Raw genomic sequence first — 18,019 nt, forward strand, 5'->3', positions numbered from 1 at the left:
TAAAATAGCCACTACAGGCCAAAACTGGAGTATGTCTTCAAGCTTAGTCTGATATTAGTAACTCTGGGTTAGATCCTCATCTGTACCATACCATCATGTTCTTACACCACAGAAAAAGACTGCAGCTGCTTGAAGGGAATTTATACGCTAACCCTAACTGCAACCTGTGAAGGTGCCAGGTGCACAGACAGGGGGAAACAGGGGTACATTTACTGCAAAGCCACCTCCAGATACTTAACCAACCAAGAGAACTCTGGCAAAAAGCATTTACATTATTTATCCCTTGGGAAGAAGGGATTGTATTATAAGCAGTCTTGTAAGGAATACAGCACAGAACTGCCCATCCCAAAAGCAGCTTGTCAAACTGAGATGGCTATATCTAATTCCCAGATAGAACCAGACAAACTTTTTCAGCCTGACAAGCAAAAATTTTAAAATAGCTCTTTCAGCAAAAGATAGCTTCCCTAAAGACTCAATATAATATCATTTCAGACATTTATGGCCTCCTCCTGTTGCCACATATTTTAAAAAAAATGCAAACCTCTAAAAATAGTGGAGCCAGCCCATATGCAGTAATCACTGTGTGCGCATAAGACCTTGGACCATGAACATAACTGCGTATTACAAGCTTGTTTTACAGCTGCTAATAGAAAGAGGAGTTTCACTGAACAGCATTTCAATGGGTGTTTAAAATAATATATAATTTCTAAGCAGATGAGAAAGTTATCTCAGAATCCTAGAGGAATCAGAAATCTGCTACAGACCCACTGCTGAAGTCTTGATTAAATGCAGCCACACTAGTACATATTCATCACCAGTGTAAACAGGGCGAAAGAGTTGGTCCCATTAGTGTAACTTGTCACAATATACGTAATCATCGTTCTCATATTCTGCCAGACAGAAGGCCAAAGAGAAAGCTCAACTTTTACCTAATCATAGATTCCAGCATTTGGACAACTAAGCCGTAAGTTCCTTTAGGTACCTTGTGAATAGTGCTCAAAAACTAAAGATATGAAAGAAAAAATTAAGGAAATTTACATTTAACATGTTTTCTGGTCAGACAGAAGCTGGCTGTGACTAACCTTTTGTTAACTATGTCTTAAGATACATAGAAGAAGGAAGTATGGTCTGACTAGTCAGGGTGAAATTTAAAAATGCTCTAACCTTGATTGCAAGGAGAGCTGTAATAAACTGAAGGCATCTTTTCTTGTCTTGTTTACTATAGTTAACCATTTCAAGAATAAACAACATTTTTTTTTTTAAAGGGAAATATTACACTGTATCCTGAATTCTTCAGAAGTTCAGCACATCTTGCCCAAAACTGTTATAAATACCCTTATTTTGCAATTAATATTTGCAAGTAATAAGTTACTGCTAAAGACAGTATAAGAGTAAATGACACTTGCAATTTTTATCTCTGCATATGGAAGACATTTTCTGTGAATGAGGAAGCAGACGTTTTGCATAAATACAGGCCCAATTTTGATGTGATTTCATGAGTATTAGTATGACTATATATAAACTGTATTACTAGTCAGCAACTTTCATGTAGGATTATCCTTTGAACACTCAAGTCTGCTAAAAATAATGAAGGCACTCAAAATTCCCAATAAAAATTCAGTAAAATCTTTTGTAAAAAGGAGTGTTAGGCAACCAAAATAAAAGGGTTGCTATATCTCTCTCAGAGTATAGTTTATTTCATATTCTATTTTTATTACCATAGTTTCAGTGTATTCCAATCCATCTGTCACAAAAGAAAGAACAGACTTGAACGCCAACATCAACAGAAATTATATCAATAAAAGACACAGTGTACCAAAGTTCATTATACTGTTAGACTGTTTAAAGAAACTCGATGTATTTTATATTAAAACCACGTTAGTACACACAAAACACCTCAGCAATAATTCTGAAATCGGAATGTGTATAGCAACACAACACACTTATGGAAATTTGGAATCAACACGTCCATCTCTGACTGCTGAGTTGATTTACCACGTTGTTAGTCTTGTCTGGTAAGTACAAAAAGCCCCAAGACGTTGCAAAAGCAAACATACAACCCAGAACATCACCACTATGCAAAGTCACACAAATAGCAATATCTCTCTCTTTCATTTGAGTAACACATCATTACTAAGTTGTTCTTAACAACTTGCATTGTTTTGTTCAGAACGTAAGGTAGAAACAATGTGAAAACTAAACCAGTACCTTTTATTTCCAGTATATGTGCAGAATGCATACAACCCTTCTCCTGCCATACCAACAACCTCAGACAAAAGCACTGTGATGTTCTTCCCTGGATGCATCCAATGTCACTGTCCCTGAAGATGCAGCAGGGGTTGAACGGTGTTTCCTTTAGAGATCTCTTGGGCTGGTTCATCAGGTCAGTCTTCAAAACAGACATAAACATCAGGTCTACACTTGGCCTGAAGTTCAGGCCTGCACCTACAGCTTTGGAGGTCTCATTCCAAGTCTTTTATGAATACCACCTCTAAAGAAGAATTTAAATTCAACATGTCTGGTAGACAGAAATTCCAGATACATTTCTACCCCAAGAATAATCAGTTATCTCATGAAAAACAAGTTGCTATTCCAAAGAAGAGTCTTTAAGTGGGAGAAGTAGGCATTTTTGCTGTTCACCAAGGTTCCTTAAAACACTGAGCAGTAGACAAGTGAGCAGAATACTCTTTTAAGGACCCAAAACTCTTCTTACTTTTGCAAAGAAGCATTCAAACACTTGGAGCTGCAGAAAGCATACAGATACTAGGCCTAAGTCTAATACTAAAGTATTTATGCCACATGAAAACTGTTCCAGCCATTTGTCCTTCTACAGAGGTATAACAAAAGTATTGCTACAAGTATCGCTGCAGTTCCTTCTCGGCCAAGACTTTTTTTTTTTTTTTTAAATAAATAATAATCACCAAACTGAAACCCCTGTTTCTACTCCCAGATAGATTCTTCAAAGAAGCTTTCTTCTGCAATGCAGTACAAAACCAAAAATCTCCCTCTTCCATTTTCACCAAAGGAAGTGCAGCCCTTGTGTCCTTGAGGAAAAGCCTGAAGCAGGGACTACAGCAACTTACACCTCCTCATATGCACAGTCTCAGTTGCCAGTTTGTGCAGTGAAAATGTTGGAACGACATTTGTAGCCCCTACCAGCAGAACTCTTTCTTGAGATATCCAGTTATGAATACATTATCATGGGCAAAAGTGTGAATTTTTAATACTAACTGCTGAAATACACATAATTATTTTTCCATCAAGACAAAAATGTCCCCTAAGTTCTCTCCCCATCCTTCTAACAAAAGATAATTTGAAATTAAGGTTACTCATATCAAAGCAGTTTCTATGAGTTTTCATCCTGTTAAACAGTGATTACGCACTACTACTTGATGATTCCTAGTCATCTTAAATTGAAATAAAATAAAACAAGTAAGAGTTGCAGAGAGTTAATGCAGAGCAAATGTAAAAAAAAAAAATAAATTAAGCTTAGTTTATTTTTTTAAGTTTAAGATACTGTAAGCAGTGGGGGGAAAAAAGATAAAATAATGTGATAGAGAAATCTCTAACTGCAAAATTCCAATATAAAACTAATGCATACCAAAACCTTGGTTTTTAATAAGCTGGATACTCAGTTCTGTGTAATAATGAGTTGCTTCACACAAATCCAATAAAAAATGTAATATACTAGCTGACACAGACTTAAACACTTGCCTTTTTTTCAGCTGTGAAAAGATAAAAACATAATAAAGATCCAAACATATTCTACAGAGGAATACAAGTGCTTCCTATTTTGTTGGACATGTTTATTTCTTTTCCATGTTAAAAATGAGTTAAATCAATCTGATGATTTAAACACTCAAAACTCCACTTATGATTTTTAATAATAAACTTCTTTTCACTTGTCTAAACAAGCAAGCGAGCTGTGACTGGACAAGCAATAAATCTTACTTATTCTTCTACTACCATATCTGACATATCACTGGGATATATATGGACTGGTCTGGTTAAATACTGTAGTTAAATGACAGCCATTCTCATAGACATATTGCTACAAATGCCTACTGAGTTTCTCTGCACTTATCTGATCCATGTATTTTTAAAATCACGGTCCATTCCAACTTGTCTAATGCATTAGTATGGATATTGAAGAAACAAATATTTATAGCAGCTCACGCCCCAGTAATGACTAAAAATCTAAATGCAGCATAGCAATCAAGAAGAACAAAAAGAGAGGCCACCAGATCTTCATGAAATACATGGCATTTTCCCCTGTTTTTTTGAGGCTGAAAGCAAAAGAAGCAATAAGCGGATTAGATGAGTTTTTATGGGGGATTAATTTCTTTAACATGAAATTCCTTTAACAACCTACTGTCTCAAAACAGTTCCCAAAGCACATTTGTGCACACAGATCTCAGATTCTGCTTCACCCTAGCTGTTCCAAAGTCATGGCTTTCAAGTTTTAATGGCTTTGCATGGGAACTTGCATAGCATTCGCATAAGAAACAGGTCTGGAATTTCTGTTGTTGAAAATCTTGGACAGCTTCATTGCTACTTTGCTATTTTTTAGGTCAGAACATTTCAGCAGTCCTGCATGCACACCTTCTGTGACTAAAGCTAAAGTTTAGCAAAAGCTACAGACAGTACAGTCTTCCACGCACTTATGATAAGAAATAACCACAGTAATTTGATCATCATTCTATAGTAAACAAGCACTGTCACCATCCAAATGGTGGCAACTAAACAAAGTATTTTAGATCCCTTCAAATACTCACCACCCTACAAACAGAGGTATTATTATAATACATAATTTTAAATAAAAATATTAAAGTACAATTTAGATATTTTAACTCTGGTGGCTTGATTTGCATACCACCATCAATTTACTTATTCCAAAATTATATTTACTACAGTCAACAACATTTGACATTGCTTAAAGCATCCTATTTCTTTTTTCCCAGCTGCAGAAAGACAAGAAAACATGTAGTCCTGTTCCAGTACGCACCCTGTGTCCTGAAAGGATGACTCCGAAGAACAAACCAGGCCTCTAGTCACTCTCACAGCCCAGTAAATCTCATCACCACTGGCACATCCACATTTTTAATCTCAATCTGTCAGCACAGTGGAACACATACACCAGCATACTTACAGCAATATTCTGATAAATCCGACATTGCTATTACATTTTAAGCAGCCTTACATAAACAACATGCTTTGGTATCCACAGATAACAGGCTGGCCTTCCAGGTACCATGCCTGGGCAGCAAACGCTGCTGAGACACCTGAGAAAGGGAGCAGTCTCTCGTGGCACTCTGCCTCACAAGTGTCTTGCTTGAAGGCAAGTGGAGTGCAAAATGTGCTTTTGTAAATGATAATACTACAACATATCAGATACCACAGGAAACTGGGGTATAAAAAGTGCAGGTGAAGTCTTCAATGTGCTGTCAAAGGTGTTCTCTTGGCAAGTTTTAACATTTTCAGGAAAACTGTTCAATACTGCAGAAATTCTTGGAAATAAAAGGACAGGAAGACTTAACAGCTTTATTACTATACCGTTGGAAAAACTTCTCAAGGTTAGGAACCTCTGTCTACAAATGAATTCTGCAAAAGTAAATAAAATCAATTGCATTCTAAATTATAACGAGAAGTATCTCAACTAGTTATATTTTTATTTTTGCTGTTTTCTGTGGCAAGCTTTTTTGGCTTTCATGTGCATAAATTGCAGAAAAAATATAGGAAAGAACTGCCCCCCATTCACCATTTCATTGAGAGAGAAAAGAGAAGTGATCTAATTGCTTGCTGTTATACAAGTAATGCACAATATAAAAGAAAACCTTCTGTTCTTTTGAAAGTGTTCAATTACTGTCAAAACTAATGATCCAGTCTTGCAAGTGGTTATACTAAACATAAATCCTACACTTGTACAAATTTCATTGAAGGCAATGACGCTGCATGAATTGCAAGATTCTCATTAACTTACAGCCATTACAATGAGCTGCTGCAAAAGCCCACTTTTAAATTACTCAAGAAGGAAAACAATCCCCATCTGTTAATATTACAGCTTCTGAAACCGAATCCTGCAAAGCACAAATGAGTGAACTCAACAAAAACAAGTTGTCTACACTACACTTTATATATTAAAATGTTGCAATTGCTATGCTTTTACATAGCTATTACACATTTGTGGTGATGCTTCAGCTAGATCACATTTCAAGAACAATCAAACGCAGAGCATGATGCAAGACACCTCATGACTGCTTTGTGGTTTGTAACACAGACTTTAGGGAAAACCGTAGGGCTGACAGCTCAGAGAAAGGAGGAGTATTCTGACCTTCACCACCCCTGAGCTGCTAAACTGTACCCAAAAATCAAAGCTTTCATTTTTTTTTAAGAAAAGAGGGAGAAGAATGGGGTGTATTTCATGTTCTTTGACTGTAAACTTCATAAGCGACATGTCTTTTTAGTCTCCAAAAAAAATGCATCAGCAGTCTTGAGAGACAAGAACCAATGCTGTTCATTTCAACCACGTGTTTGTTGATCATCTTTTATAATGACAGTACTTGTTAATCAATAGTATTAACTATTCCTCAACTAAATAACATGCAAGAAGAACTGTATTACACGACTGGAAGTAACCAAAGAATCACAGAGTACTTTAGCAGGAGAGCTCTGGAGGATGCCCAGCCCAACCCCTCCGCAAAGCAGGGCTCACTTCAAAGTTAGATCAGGTAGTTCAGGACCTCATCTCACCATGAAGTTAAAAGGAGGAAGAGCTTGGAAGCACAGCACCTTGTACTAGCTTTGCACACAAAACAGAACACTTCAGAGCTTACTTGTTCATACTCTGAACATCTACCTTATTAGCTGAGTGCAATATGTTAGTTCCTTACGCAAACAGAACTTAATTTTCAAATATGAATCTTAGAAAAAATGGTATTTCTCCATTAATCTAATAGAGTCAGGTCTACTTTAGCCCAAACTAAATTATGTCCAACTGCATTATCTTGATACAAAGCAAGAGGCATGACTATTAAACTTGTGAAAACACATTAAACATACACTTTTAAACACCTGACCTTTTCACCAAGGACAAATATCCACTTTCATGATTTTAATAAACACTTCAAGGTAATACACAGGTTCTCAACCCTCTGAATCACAAGTTCATAAATCTTTTTTCACAAAATAGTATTCATTGAAACCTTTCAACACAGAAGGAGCTAACGGCAATCCTCAGAAGCAGATGATCCTCCCACTTCACGATCTTCCAGCCTTAATGATTTCGCAGTATTTTCCAAAATCTGCAAGTTTTATTTTTTTTAAATTGTGTTTCAAATCTCGTTAGAAATTACAACCTGTTGGACTTCAAATGTTTGCACTGCTGTTTAGAAGCTGGTCTCAGGCAAATAAATACCAACAAAACAAACAAACAAAAAGGGTAAGTACATTCATCCAAGTCATCCCAACTGGATGATAGCTGTGAAGCTTAAAATCATAGAATCTTTAAGGTTGGAAAAGACCATGAGAATTAAAATTCCTGCATTTATTAGGCATATCAGTGATAACCACACAAGGAACCATCTACTTAAGAGTACTTACAGTGATGGGATATTACATCTATAAGGACCGCAAAGAGCATCAACAACAAAGGAGCTAATCATTACCAGGTGCAAACAACAGAATATTCCAGCAGCATTTTGGAGATTCTCTACTTCCTTAAACCCCATGTGACAGCAACTTTCAGTGGCCACTAAAAGCTGAAATTAACTGTTATTTGGTTCCTGTTCATGCTTTCTGGACCCAAATGTTTCATCCTTTGTTGAAACTATAGTCATCCTACAGAATTCTGATCTTGTTGCAGATCAGAAACAAACCTCACCTTTCCAAAGCATTAGTTGGACATACAGTGAGTCCCTCAAAACACTGCTAATTTGAACAGGTGGTCTCCACATTTCTTTAAAGAGAAGAACAGCCACAGGCAGCATCAAAGTACAAATACCAGACACTCATATTCTTTCTATTCCCACTGTATACTCTACATGTGACACTGCCAAAAGCAGTCTCCTAATACGAGATGTCTTAAAATAAAAGGCACAAAAGTTGCACAACACAATTGGGTTTGGGAGGGAGGTTTTGTCAAATATAATAATCAGGACATTTTTTCCTCAACTGATGGAATATTAAAAAAAATTTTAAAAAAAAAGAAATAAAGCATCATCCAACCAAAAACCAGTGGATATATGTAGATATGTAGTTCTGTTTTGACAAATTATATTTCTAGTATTTAATGAGAATTCAAACATAAGCTCAGAAATACATAACTCTACACAAAGATTACACTCCATATTCCATAGAGTATAAAAATTTATGTCCATAGAACAAGGAAAACTAATTTCATGATACTGCAGATGCATCTAAAATACTCATTCTTCTCCGAGGAATCTGAGCAGCCAAGTGTCTATTTGAACAGCCTTTTGGAACTGATAATACTTTTGAAACCAGAATAAACTTTTATGCACGTCCACCGTAGTTCATGAAACACTACTGCTTTAATGCAATATGAAGGGGAGGAGAAGAATGCTACTAGGATACACAGAAGCCAGAAGCTCTTACTGGGAAAAGCGATGCTTTTCTGTAAACAAGGCTCCAGAATGATTACATGACGATTATGTGAGTTTGCTACTGAGTGTCAAAACTCTGACTTCAGCAGATGTTTCCACAGTACTACCGCACCATGAGTCACCTGGGACTATTCTGGTTTCACATCATCAAGAAAACACTTCATTCATGCTGAATTAGGTGAATAGAGAAGGCAGCAGTTAGCTGTGGTCAGAGGAGTGTCGTTACTATGCAACATACTTTATAAGGATATTCTAGGTTCAGATTTCTGTCATAAAGTAATAGGGACAACATTAATTTTCTATTTTACTGATGTAAATTTCTGTGTTTTGGACAGATTTTTTAAAAGGCTACCTTGCAGTCTGTAACCACATTTTTATTGTGTTATTTTGTGAGGTGCAGTAAAATTAATATTTCTGTAAGACAACAACAACAACAATTAAACCCACTATTTAGACAGTATTTGAAAGAGAGAGACAAAAACATTGGCCAGAGCAGGAGCAAGACCTGTGCTTCCGTAGCCATCTTGCACAAGCACGCTTGGGATTTCTTGGCCGGAGTACAAACAGCTAAACTTGATTTTGAGTGAAATTTTCCGGATTATATATATACACATATAAAAAAAAGATTAGTTTGACCTACGTGCCAGATTTATGGCAGTCTTGTGCTGGGATTTGCTGAGTGTAAGGAGAGCTACACCTGCCTTATATAAGACATCAGAATCGGTGAGCTAGGGTCCCAGCTCTGGAAAGATTAAGGTGCTGGATCCACGATTTTGCAGCACTGTTGCACTGAGATCTTCCCAGCGCATTTCCGTACTGAAACAAAGTGATTTGCTTTTGGTGCAGTGCAATAGAAAAACTTACCTTCTCTCTTATTATTGCAACATTTTGAAGCTTTGCTACAAAAAATAATAATAATCAACAGTATCTAGAGACCCAGCTTTCAACCAGACTGCTGCTAACAAATCTGAGCTGCCTTAAAATGAGAGGTACAAGCTGAGCTGTAAGAAGCCAGGAGGGGGTATTCTGCCAGCCTTACATTCTCCTCCCTTCCCTTTAAACCCCACCCCACCCCACCACCAGAAAAGTCAGCCCCCTTACCTGATAATATCATCGTTGTGCCCGAGGAAGAATTTCTGGCTGTGCTCTCTGGTGTTATAAACCACGCCGACTCCAGCCACGAAGTAAACGACCTCCTTGCCTGCCGTGTAGTACAGGTTGTTGCGGCACTGGTGACCCCTGTACCCGTAAACCCACTCCAGACGGAGCTGGCATCTAGGAGCTGTCCGATCCGCCATGATAACCAATCCCCTCTCCCCACAAGCACGCACAAAACCTAGCACTGCCCCTTCTTCCCTTAACTCCTTCTCCCTGCAGGGTTTTCCCCTTTAAAATGTTAGCGGTCCCTGCCTAGCTGCTGAAGCTTCAGGTGGCACTTTCCAGCGACGATCTTAAATGGAAAACACATTCGCGGATCAGGGTCTGCTACTGCCGCTCTTACCGCTGCACTGCCACCATAATCTGCTGCTGCTGCTGCTGCTGCCCAGGACGAGCAGCTGCCGCTTCCCCGCCGCTGTGCGACCCAGGCAACTTCTTGGGGGAGAAGGGAGCTCACAAAAATACACCTACATAAGCAGCAGACAGGGCTTTTTTCTTTCTGAAGGCAAAGTAACTTCTGTGCGTCACCACCACCACCTGCCAAAGGCTCCCTGCTGCATCTTCTGTATTGCACCTTCTTGTCTTCCTGCAAAAAAGCTTCCTGGGTGCTCTTCTTTGTAAGATAGCTGTCTTTGGGTCAAAACTGAAAGACAGAAAAAACAAAAGCTGTGTTTTTCAATTGCAGAATGCATATGTATTTAAAATGCAAAGGGACTGCTTTGGGGCAGGGAACACTGGATCTGTGCTGTGGCGGTTCTGAGTGGTCTAGGGTCTTTTAAGCCTTTCAGGATCCAACACTCTGAGTCTTCATACGAGATACTATTGAAAGAGAGGATTTGTATACAACATCAAACATAATTATGGTAATATTATCCCATCTTTCCTTATCCCCCAGCAACCCAAAACTTCTTCCTTGTGGAGTCTGCAACAACTATGTAATTAAAACAATTTTATGTTCCCATTTTTCAGTCACAAACCACTCCGCTTTGCCATGAAGTAGGGGGAGCTTGTGTTTTTATTTACTATCATCCTTTGGAATGATATTCCCAACGAATACATTTCCTTGCTTCTCTTATGCTTTTTCTGAGGCAAGATTTGTATTGTCATTATTGGTCGAGTGTGGTTGCTGTGCGTTGTTAGTGGTAAGACATCCACCACTCTATAGCCTCACTCAACAAGAGACCAAATCCAACCCTGCAGAAACTTGGCCACAACCGCAGGGAAGAGAATGATAAAATCAGAGGAGAAAAACCAAAGGCTCACTCACAGAGGCACAGTGCCAGATGGAAGGGAAGAATAAACTACCTGCTACAAGGCTAACCCCTTTACCTTTCCCCACACAACACGCCTCACGTTCACTACCTGCACAAACTGAAGAGCAGCGCGTCTACGCCGGCTTACAGCGCCGGCAATACTCCCCAGGACAGAGGCAATATAACCCGCAAGCGCTACAACCCGCCCTCAATGAATTACGCTCCACGCTTAAAGCAAACCTTAGAGTAAAACCTGGCATCACACCCAGAGCAACAGTCTCCAGAGGGAGTATCGTCTCGCACGGCCCCCGGGCCAGCGGTCCCTACCGCGGTCAGCCAGGAGCTGCCCCGCAACCAGGCTCGCCAGCCGCCCGAATAACGTCCCCGCCGGGGCGGGAGAGCCGGGCGGTTCCCCCGCCGAGGGCGGACCTGCCCCTGGCGCCTCAGGGCCGCCCACTGCCCGCTGCCCTCTCCCCGCCCGGCGCCGCCGGGGGAACTGCAGCCTGGGCGTGCGCGAGGGGCGGAGGCACGTTCTCCCCTCAGCGAGGTGGAGTCTGTGGGGGCAGCAGCGGCTCGGCTAGAGCAGCGGCTCCCCTGCCACCCGACAACAGCCGCCCCTTCCCCGTGCCCACCGGAGCCTGAGCGGAGGAGGCAGGCGGTCGGTGCGAAGGGACAGCTCTCCCCCACCGCCTGTGGAGACCGGCTCGCGCTGGCAACGGCGGCGCTCAGCCGAGCCGCCCCCGCCCCGGCCCTCGCGGCGCCTCATGGGGGCGCGAGTTCTGGCGGGCTGCCGCCCGCCGCTTAGCCGGGAGGACGGACTACAACTCCCGGCGTGCCCCGCGGCGACGCGGTTGCTGTGGTGACAGCTCTGCGGCGCCGGCCGAGGGCGGTGGTGCAACGGTCGCGGCGCGAGGTGGGCCGGCGCGCGCGGGGCCCAACGGCCGCCCCCCGCTCTTCCCGCCCTTTTGAGGGCTGTGAGGCGACCCTCGGCCCAGGGCTTCCCGGCTCCAGCGTTCGGCCTGCCCTGGACCGTGGGGGAAAGCTGCCCTTTTCCAGTCACCATGTGGGTTACCTCGGGCATAGATTTCCATCAGCAATATGAAAAAAGAGGGGGAAGCGTTGAATACGAGTTGACCCAACTCCTTCCCTCAAACGCTGTGGCTTGCCGCGCAAGTTGCGCGCGAATTTACACATTAAAATACGTGTCTCTGTCTCGTTCACAATTTTATCCAAAAGTCTCACAATAATTTAGAAAAATGAAGATACAACAAAATCAGCCCATCCTTTCTTCGCTGTCAGCTTTTTACTGCATCCGGTTGTTTGTCCAGCCTTTAACCTGGCAACTCTTAGCAGTCACACCCCAAAACACACGTTTTGTCCACACATATACAGCCATTAATTTCCCTTTGGTAACATGCCAGGTCTTCAGGACAGAATGCATGGCACGCCTGTGTAAAATACCTTCTCTTCCAGGGGTCTTTCAGGAGTTTAGTGGCAAAGACTTTTAGCACTGATGTTTACACTACAGCTCATGTTAAAATCAGTTCTGCATGTCATTTGAATGCTTTTAAAAGGTATTTAAAATGTTTCAAAATCATATGGGGAGTAGCACTTTCAGAGTGACTATCTCCTGCTCCTTTAAATAACTAAGCTTAGGGACTCTGAAAACTTCACTAATATGTAATTGCTAAATAAATCCTCTCTCTCGCCTCCTTTTAGGTTTGGAAAATGTGCTTAAAATAATGAAAACTTTTATCATAAAGAGACTCTTAAGGTTTAAGATACCTCATTTTCTTCTATTTTCTTATAGTTTGTTGCTACAAAATTTATTCTTGGAAGAACCATGCGATGCCCCTGAATAAAAAAGTTAATGTTTCTTAAGAGCAAATAGTTTAATATTGAGCATGAGATTTTGTCCAATAAAGCTTGTCCTGAAAGATTTCTAGGATCAACAGCATTAATAATGTGATGTATTATCTCTGAATGTCAAGCTGCTAAGCTACACTGTAATTAGGAAATACTATTTGCACTTCAGGCATTAATTTAAGATAACAGAGTCTTGACATAAATACAGTATTTTGTCACCCATGGCTCTGTCCATTAGGTTTGCTGTTGTAGTGTTAGTATATGTGGGTAATTATTTACACTATTAGTTAGTGTGTTAGTATATCTGGGTAATTATTTACACTATTCCCTTAGCGTTACTTTCCTTCTATCACCAAAAAACTGCTAATGAAATACAGCTAGCATTTTGTTGAGTTTTAGTCTGCTCACCTCCCTTCGTTGGATCATCTAATGGGCTTGGGTGGCCCCACTGATGAAGCTGCCACAGCCATCGACATGGAGTCGGAGCGTTTTCTCCTGGAAGAGAAACTGGATGTAACCTCTCACATTCTTGGATATTCACACTCTCTATGTAGCCTCAAAAGGAGAGGAGCAAGAAGAGCTTTAGAGCAGCTGTATGCTGCATCTCCCACTAGCACACAAATCCACTTGTGCTGGAAACCCGGGTGAAGTATCTTCATCTAGCTATGGAACAATTTCAATCTCATTATTTTATTTTTGTCTGCTCTGAAACATCCGAATGTGGAAAATTATTTTATCAACCAGTGCATGTGGGTACCTAATAAGACTTCCAATGAATTCTTCATCCTTTCTTATCTCAGTATTACCCAATGGAATAACTTCCATGTGATCTTAGCTTTCTATGATTTTTTTTTGTTGCATTATAAAATTCTCATTTTAAAAAATAATATATGTGACAAATAGACTCTTCACCTACTCAACAAGGACAAACAAAAAACTGATTTCCAGTCTCCGACTGTACAGCCGTCACCTTTCTGTGAGCAACAGTGGCCAAGCTCATTCCACCCTTCAGTAAAACCTTGGCATATTCTTTTTTTATTTGTGATATTTAGTATGGTCAATGTGTGGAGGCATTAAATAATAGACATTATTTTACTAAAAACAGAAAAAAGGACGTTATAAATCATTAGCATTATTGTAGCAATGAAGTACACGAGTCGTGAACCAACAGCCAAAAAAAACCTTAAAGAAAAACCTTAAAACCTATAAGCTCAGTTTCACTTATTTTCCTATAATCTGTACTCTCAAGGATTTTGTTGAATTTTTTTTTTTGGTGACTGAATTACCTTTCATGGAGAGTTTTTTGTGTATTTTTTTCCCCAATTAAAACCCCCCAAAGCATTACTACATTCCCATCAGGATCTGTCACGTTGCTGAACTGTTCCTCAATACTGCAACCTACCGTTCATGGTCAGTGCAACGTAAATATCACTGATGCTTTCATCTTTTCCTTTTAGTGTTGATACTGGGCATGAATCTAACTGAACGTAATTCTTCAGATAGAGGCCAAATAACATAAGCTTTATTTTAGATTAGCAGCTCTAAAAAACTCACAGGGAGTTCTGGAATCCTCAGTATCACGAATATGAGGCAGCAATACAAACCAAGTCGAAGTGTGCACCTCAGTAAAAAAGGGCATTTATGTTAAAAAAAAAAAAAAGTAGTCTGAACATATTTCCAATTTAACATAACTCTTGTAAAAAGCAACACTTTAAAATATATTTAAGAACACAATATATAAAAATTTGTAATAGCACCACCGTTTTTCCTCCTCGTGGCAAGGAGCCTGTTAGCCTAGCCTAGAATGTATATCCCATGACATTTACTTCTTTTGTTTTAAATGTAAACTCAAACTAATAAAGCATCTTGTGTGACTAGTACCTGAATGAAAGATATCACACTCACTCTCTGCTGAAGGGACCATTCACTGAAGGGTTCAGGGTGGTTTTTGTGGGTTTTTGTGGTTTTGTTGTTGTTTACTTGTTTGTTTTAAAGCACGCTTCATATAGAAGATGCCAAAAAGCGCCACATCTCAAATTAACTCCAATCCTCTGTGATATACCCTGCCTGCTCTGTACGTATCTAAGAGCTGTGATTAACAATGAAAAAAGATTTTCCCTCCCAGAAACATCTGTGTTATGTCCTAGAGATCTTTGCTACACAAAATACCATTTATAACTCATGTTTTTGAGGATGAATGTACAGCAGATGCCGAGAGATGGTATATTAATTGGTATTTCAAAACCTGGTACCTCTTATTTGAGCTGTAGATAATTTTTTAAAAATTATATATAATCTCTAAGAACTTTGGGGAGGGCTCAGAGGCAGGAACTGTGATCTAGTTCTGTTTGTTGCTGGCATTACATTAATCCAATCCTGATTGACGCCTCTCTCGGTGATTTTACAATTCAACTACAAAATATTAATAGGGGAATTGGCTCTAAGCTCTTAGTCCTTGTGGACGGAAATACTGATTTGCATTGATGAAATGACAGGATCTGGCCAGAAACAGTGTTAGGGGGAAAAAAGAAAAGAAAAAAATTGCATCTTTTTCATCCTCAAGTGCAAAGCAAGCTCATTTCTGAAACATTGGACATACCCTATTCTTTCAAATCCTAGACTGGAGAGAAAGTCCTCCTGCCCAGCCATAACAGGTTTGTTCTGCTGCAGGTCTGAGTGCAGTCCAGCACTGCCACATATGGCAGATCGATAAAAGCCATCTGTCCGAGCCCGCTGTGCTCATCCCCGCGCAGAGCCCAGAGGTGCAGAGTAAACGGCACGATCGGCAGACCCAGCCAGCCTCCGGAGCAGCCATCGTACCTCCGCGTTGCTAACCCTGTGCAACCCGCTGCTGCACCTCCTGCCCGGGGGTCTCCCAGACCCAACGGGACACCCAATCAACCCCTAACAGCTTACTGCCAGCTTACTGCCAGCCTTTATCCAGACATGCCTTTAGAGCTCTCTTTCCATAATCTTTTCATGGAATCTCAGGGATCAATTTAAAATTATTACCACGGCTGCAGAGACTTTCATCTTCCCACAGGAACTGCTCTCACTTTTTCTGTCACAGCAAGGATTGTGGTGTTCCTCGCCTTTCAGCATCCTGCTGCCATACTTGACTCAGCTTCCTTCCTATGGTGATTCATCCTGCCACAAGTTTACGTAACTCTCTTAAAATCTGACTTTTTCAAGTTCAGAGAACTTTCATCCAAGCTCTTAATTCTCTTGAGTACACAAATACTACTTGATTGCTCAGGCGGTAGCAGATCTGTGGCAGCTAAGCATCCCTCTGGATAGAGTGACCTCTCATGGATAATGCTGGTACTCTGTGAATAAGGGAAAATTTTTCTCAGCTAGGTGTGGGAGTAAACGAATAGCAGTATTAATAAAGAAACTAGTAACAAAATTCATGTTAGGCCCAGGTAATTTCTACCGTTCAAACACAATGAACCACAACAGCATTTCATTTAAAAGTTAAAGATTATTATGTGAAATTCAGTAATATACAAAGTATACGATACTTCAAACATAGAACACCACATGTAATTAAATTGCATCGTAGATTTGATGTTCACAATCACCAGGCTAATTAGGATGCTGAGCTTAAGCAGCAAGGCAGCATTCATTCTGAAATACACGCTTCTGCACAAACCCCTTCATTTCATACTTTACAGAATAAATTAGTATTTTATTGCAAAATAGACCATTTTAGGTCTCCCACTTCTCTGTCCTGGGACTCTCCCGCAGGTGTGATGACAGGGAAGCACAGGCTCTCCCCCTCGGCCGCCCCGTGCTCCGGGCGTGCGCTGCATATGCTGCATTATGACATGCTGCAGATGTGACCACGTGAGCCTGCTGAAGCGACTCCGCTGCCTCGGCTACACCGAGTGACTCGGATGCCAGGTGACAGCACACGCAACTCGGCTACGTTCGCTTCGATTGCATTAGCACATGTTGTAAGACACCGTGGCCCCGCTAGGCTGTTGTGAGAACATACCATAACAAAGGGTACAAAACTGAATTAGAAGCAAAACCCCCTAAACTCCTCTGCTTGTTACATTTAATTGCTCTATGTTGTAGTACATTTCTCTTTATTGTCACTAGTCGTCCCATGTACCGTAGCATTTACAGTACTGCGTTGTGGGTTTGTTTTATGCCTCGCCTTATTTGTACTTTAATCTTGTTTAAAATCCTTTGAAATAAAAATCTACCAGAACTGGAATAGTCACAAGGCTAGAGAAAGATGCTTGACAAGAGGGGACAAATTACATTTGGCAGTAAGGAACAGAACAGATTAGCTTCTCAAGCGCTGAACACCGATTCCTCAGCCAGGCCCTGCACACACGCAGCTGTGGGGACAGCCCAAACCTCAACGCTAGTCTCTGCTGCACTGAGAACACGGTGCTTCCTTACCTGAGCTTTGTGCTGCTGGACCTCAGAGCGTACCTTCTGGATGCCAGGATACAGGAAAGCAAGCTGAATCCTTCTTCCACGTCGGCTGGCTGAGAGCTCCCGTTCCTCCTGTTGTCAGGATGTGACCTCGGTTGTTCAGTCCACAGGTCGAGCCGTCGTGTCAGAGAGCTGAACTCTGCTTTTTCCACTAATTTAATTCTTAACATTCAGTCATTTACCACAGTCTGATTTTCTGAGTGGGTTTTCTTTAATGAAAAGGACTAATGTTTGTTCCAACTCATTGTGATTAAAGTTTCTATATTTATTCAGCCACCTGTGATCAGTCAAGGTAGAAAAAGCCGAAATAGCCACACACACAAAAAAAAAAAAGCAAAACTGTATGATACCTGCAAGTTATTTATTACAAAAGTATGTTCTTAAAGACCCTCCACATTTGAAATCCATTCTCTGTAAACTCAAATCATAAAAACAGAACATGGTGAAATGAAAAACTGTCTAAACCAGTATCTCACGGGAACAGAAATTAATCATACATTTCTTTTACTTCACCATTAATCTTCCTCATACAGAGCACAACCCTGCAATACAACATATTCTCTATGCAGAACAGATGGATTAACATTATTTGCATCCATCTAAAAGAAAACCCTCCCACCCAACACATGCTTAATTCTGATGGCTAATGAGTTTTGGGTTTTTTCCCTCATT

General features: G+C 40.6%; 1 protein-coding gene across 13 annotated transcripts in view; it reads right to left on the minus strand.

Moving 5' to 3' along the window:
• The window catches only part of EML6 (EMAP like 6), a 114,328-nt gene extending 102,548 nt beyond the window's left edge, over nt 1-11,780 (minus strand). For 4 of the 13 annotated variants that reach the window (XR_008576690.1, XR_008576691.1, XM_054822647.1 and 1 more), the window contains exons 1-2: nt 11,273-11,433; nt 9,723-10,422 (exon numbers count right to left, since the gene is read on the minus strand). Coding sequence is in view for 9 of the 13 variants with exons in the window: in XM_054822647.1 (XP_054678622.1) it covers nt 9,723-9,919 (197 nt within the window). In the remaining 4 variants the exon portion in view is untranslated. Of the gene's footprint in view, nt 1-9,722; nt 10,423-11,272; nt 11,435-11,664 lie in introns of those variants that run through there. The other 9 variants (XR_008576693.1, XR_008576692.1, XM_054822650.1 and 6 more) reach the window with 4 other exon arrangements.
• Nucleotides 11,781-18,019: the final 6,239 nt, after the last annotated feature.

This window comes from Grus americana, chromosome 3 (assembly GCF_028858705.1).
Source record: "Grus americana isolate bGruAme1 chromosome 3, bGruAme1.mat, whole genome shotgun sequence".
NCBI lineage: Eukaryota > Metazoa > Chordata > Aves > Gruiformes > Gruidae > Grus > Grus americana.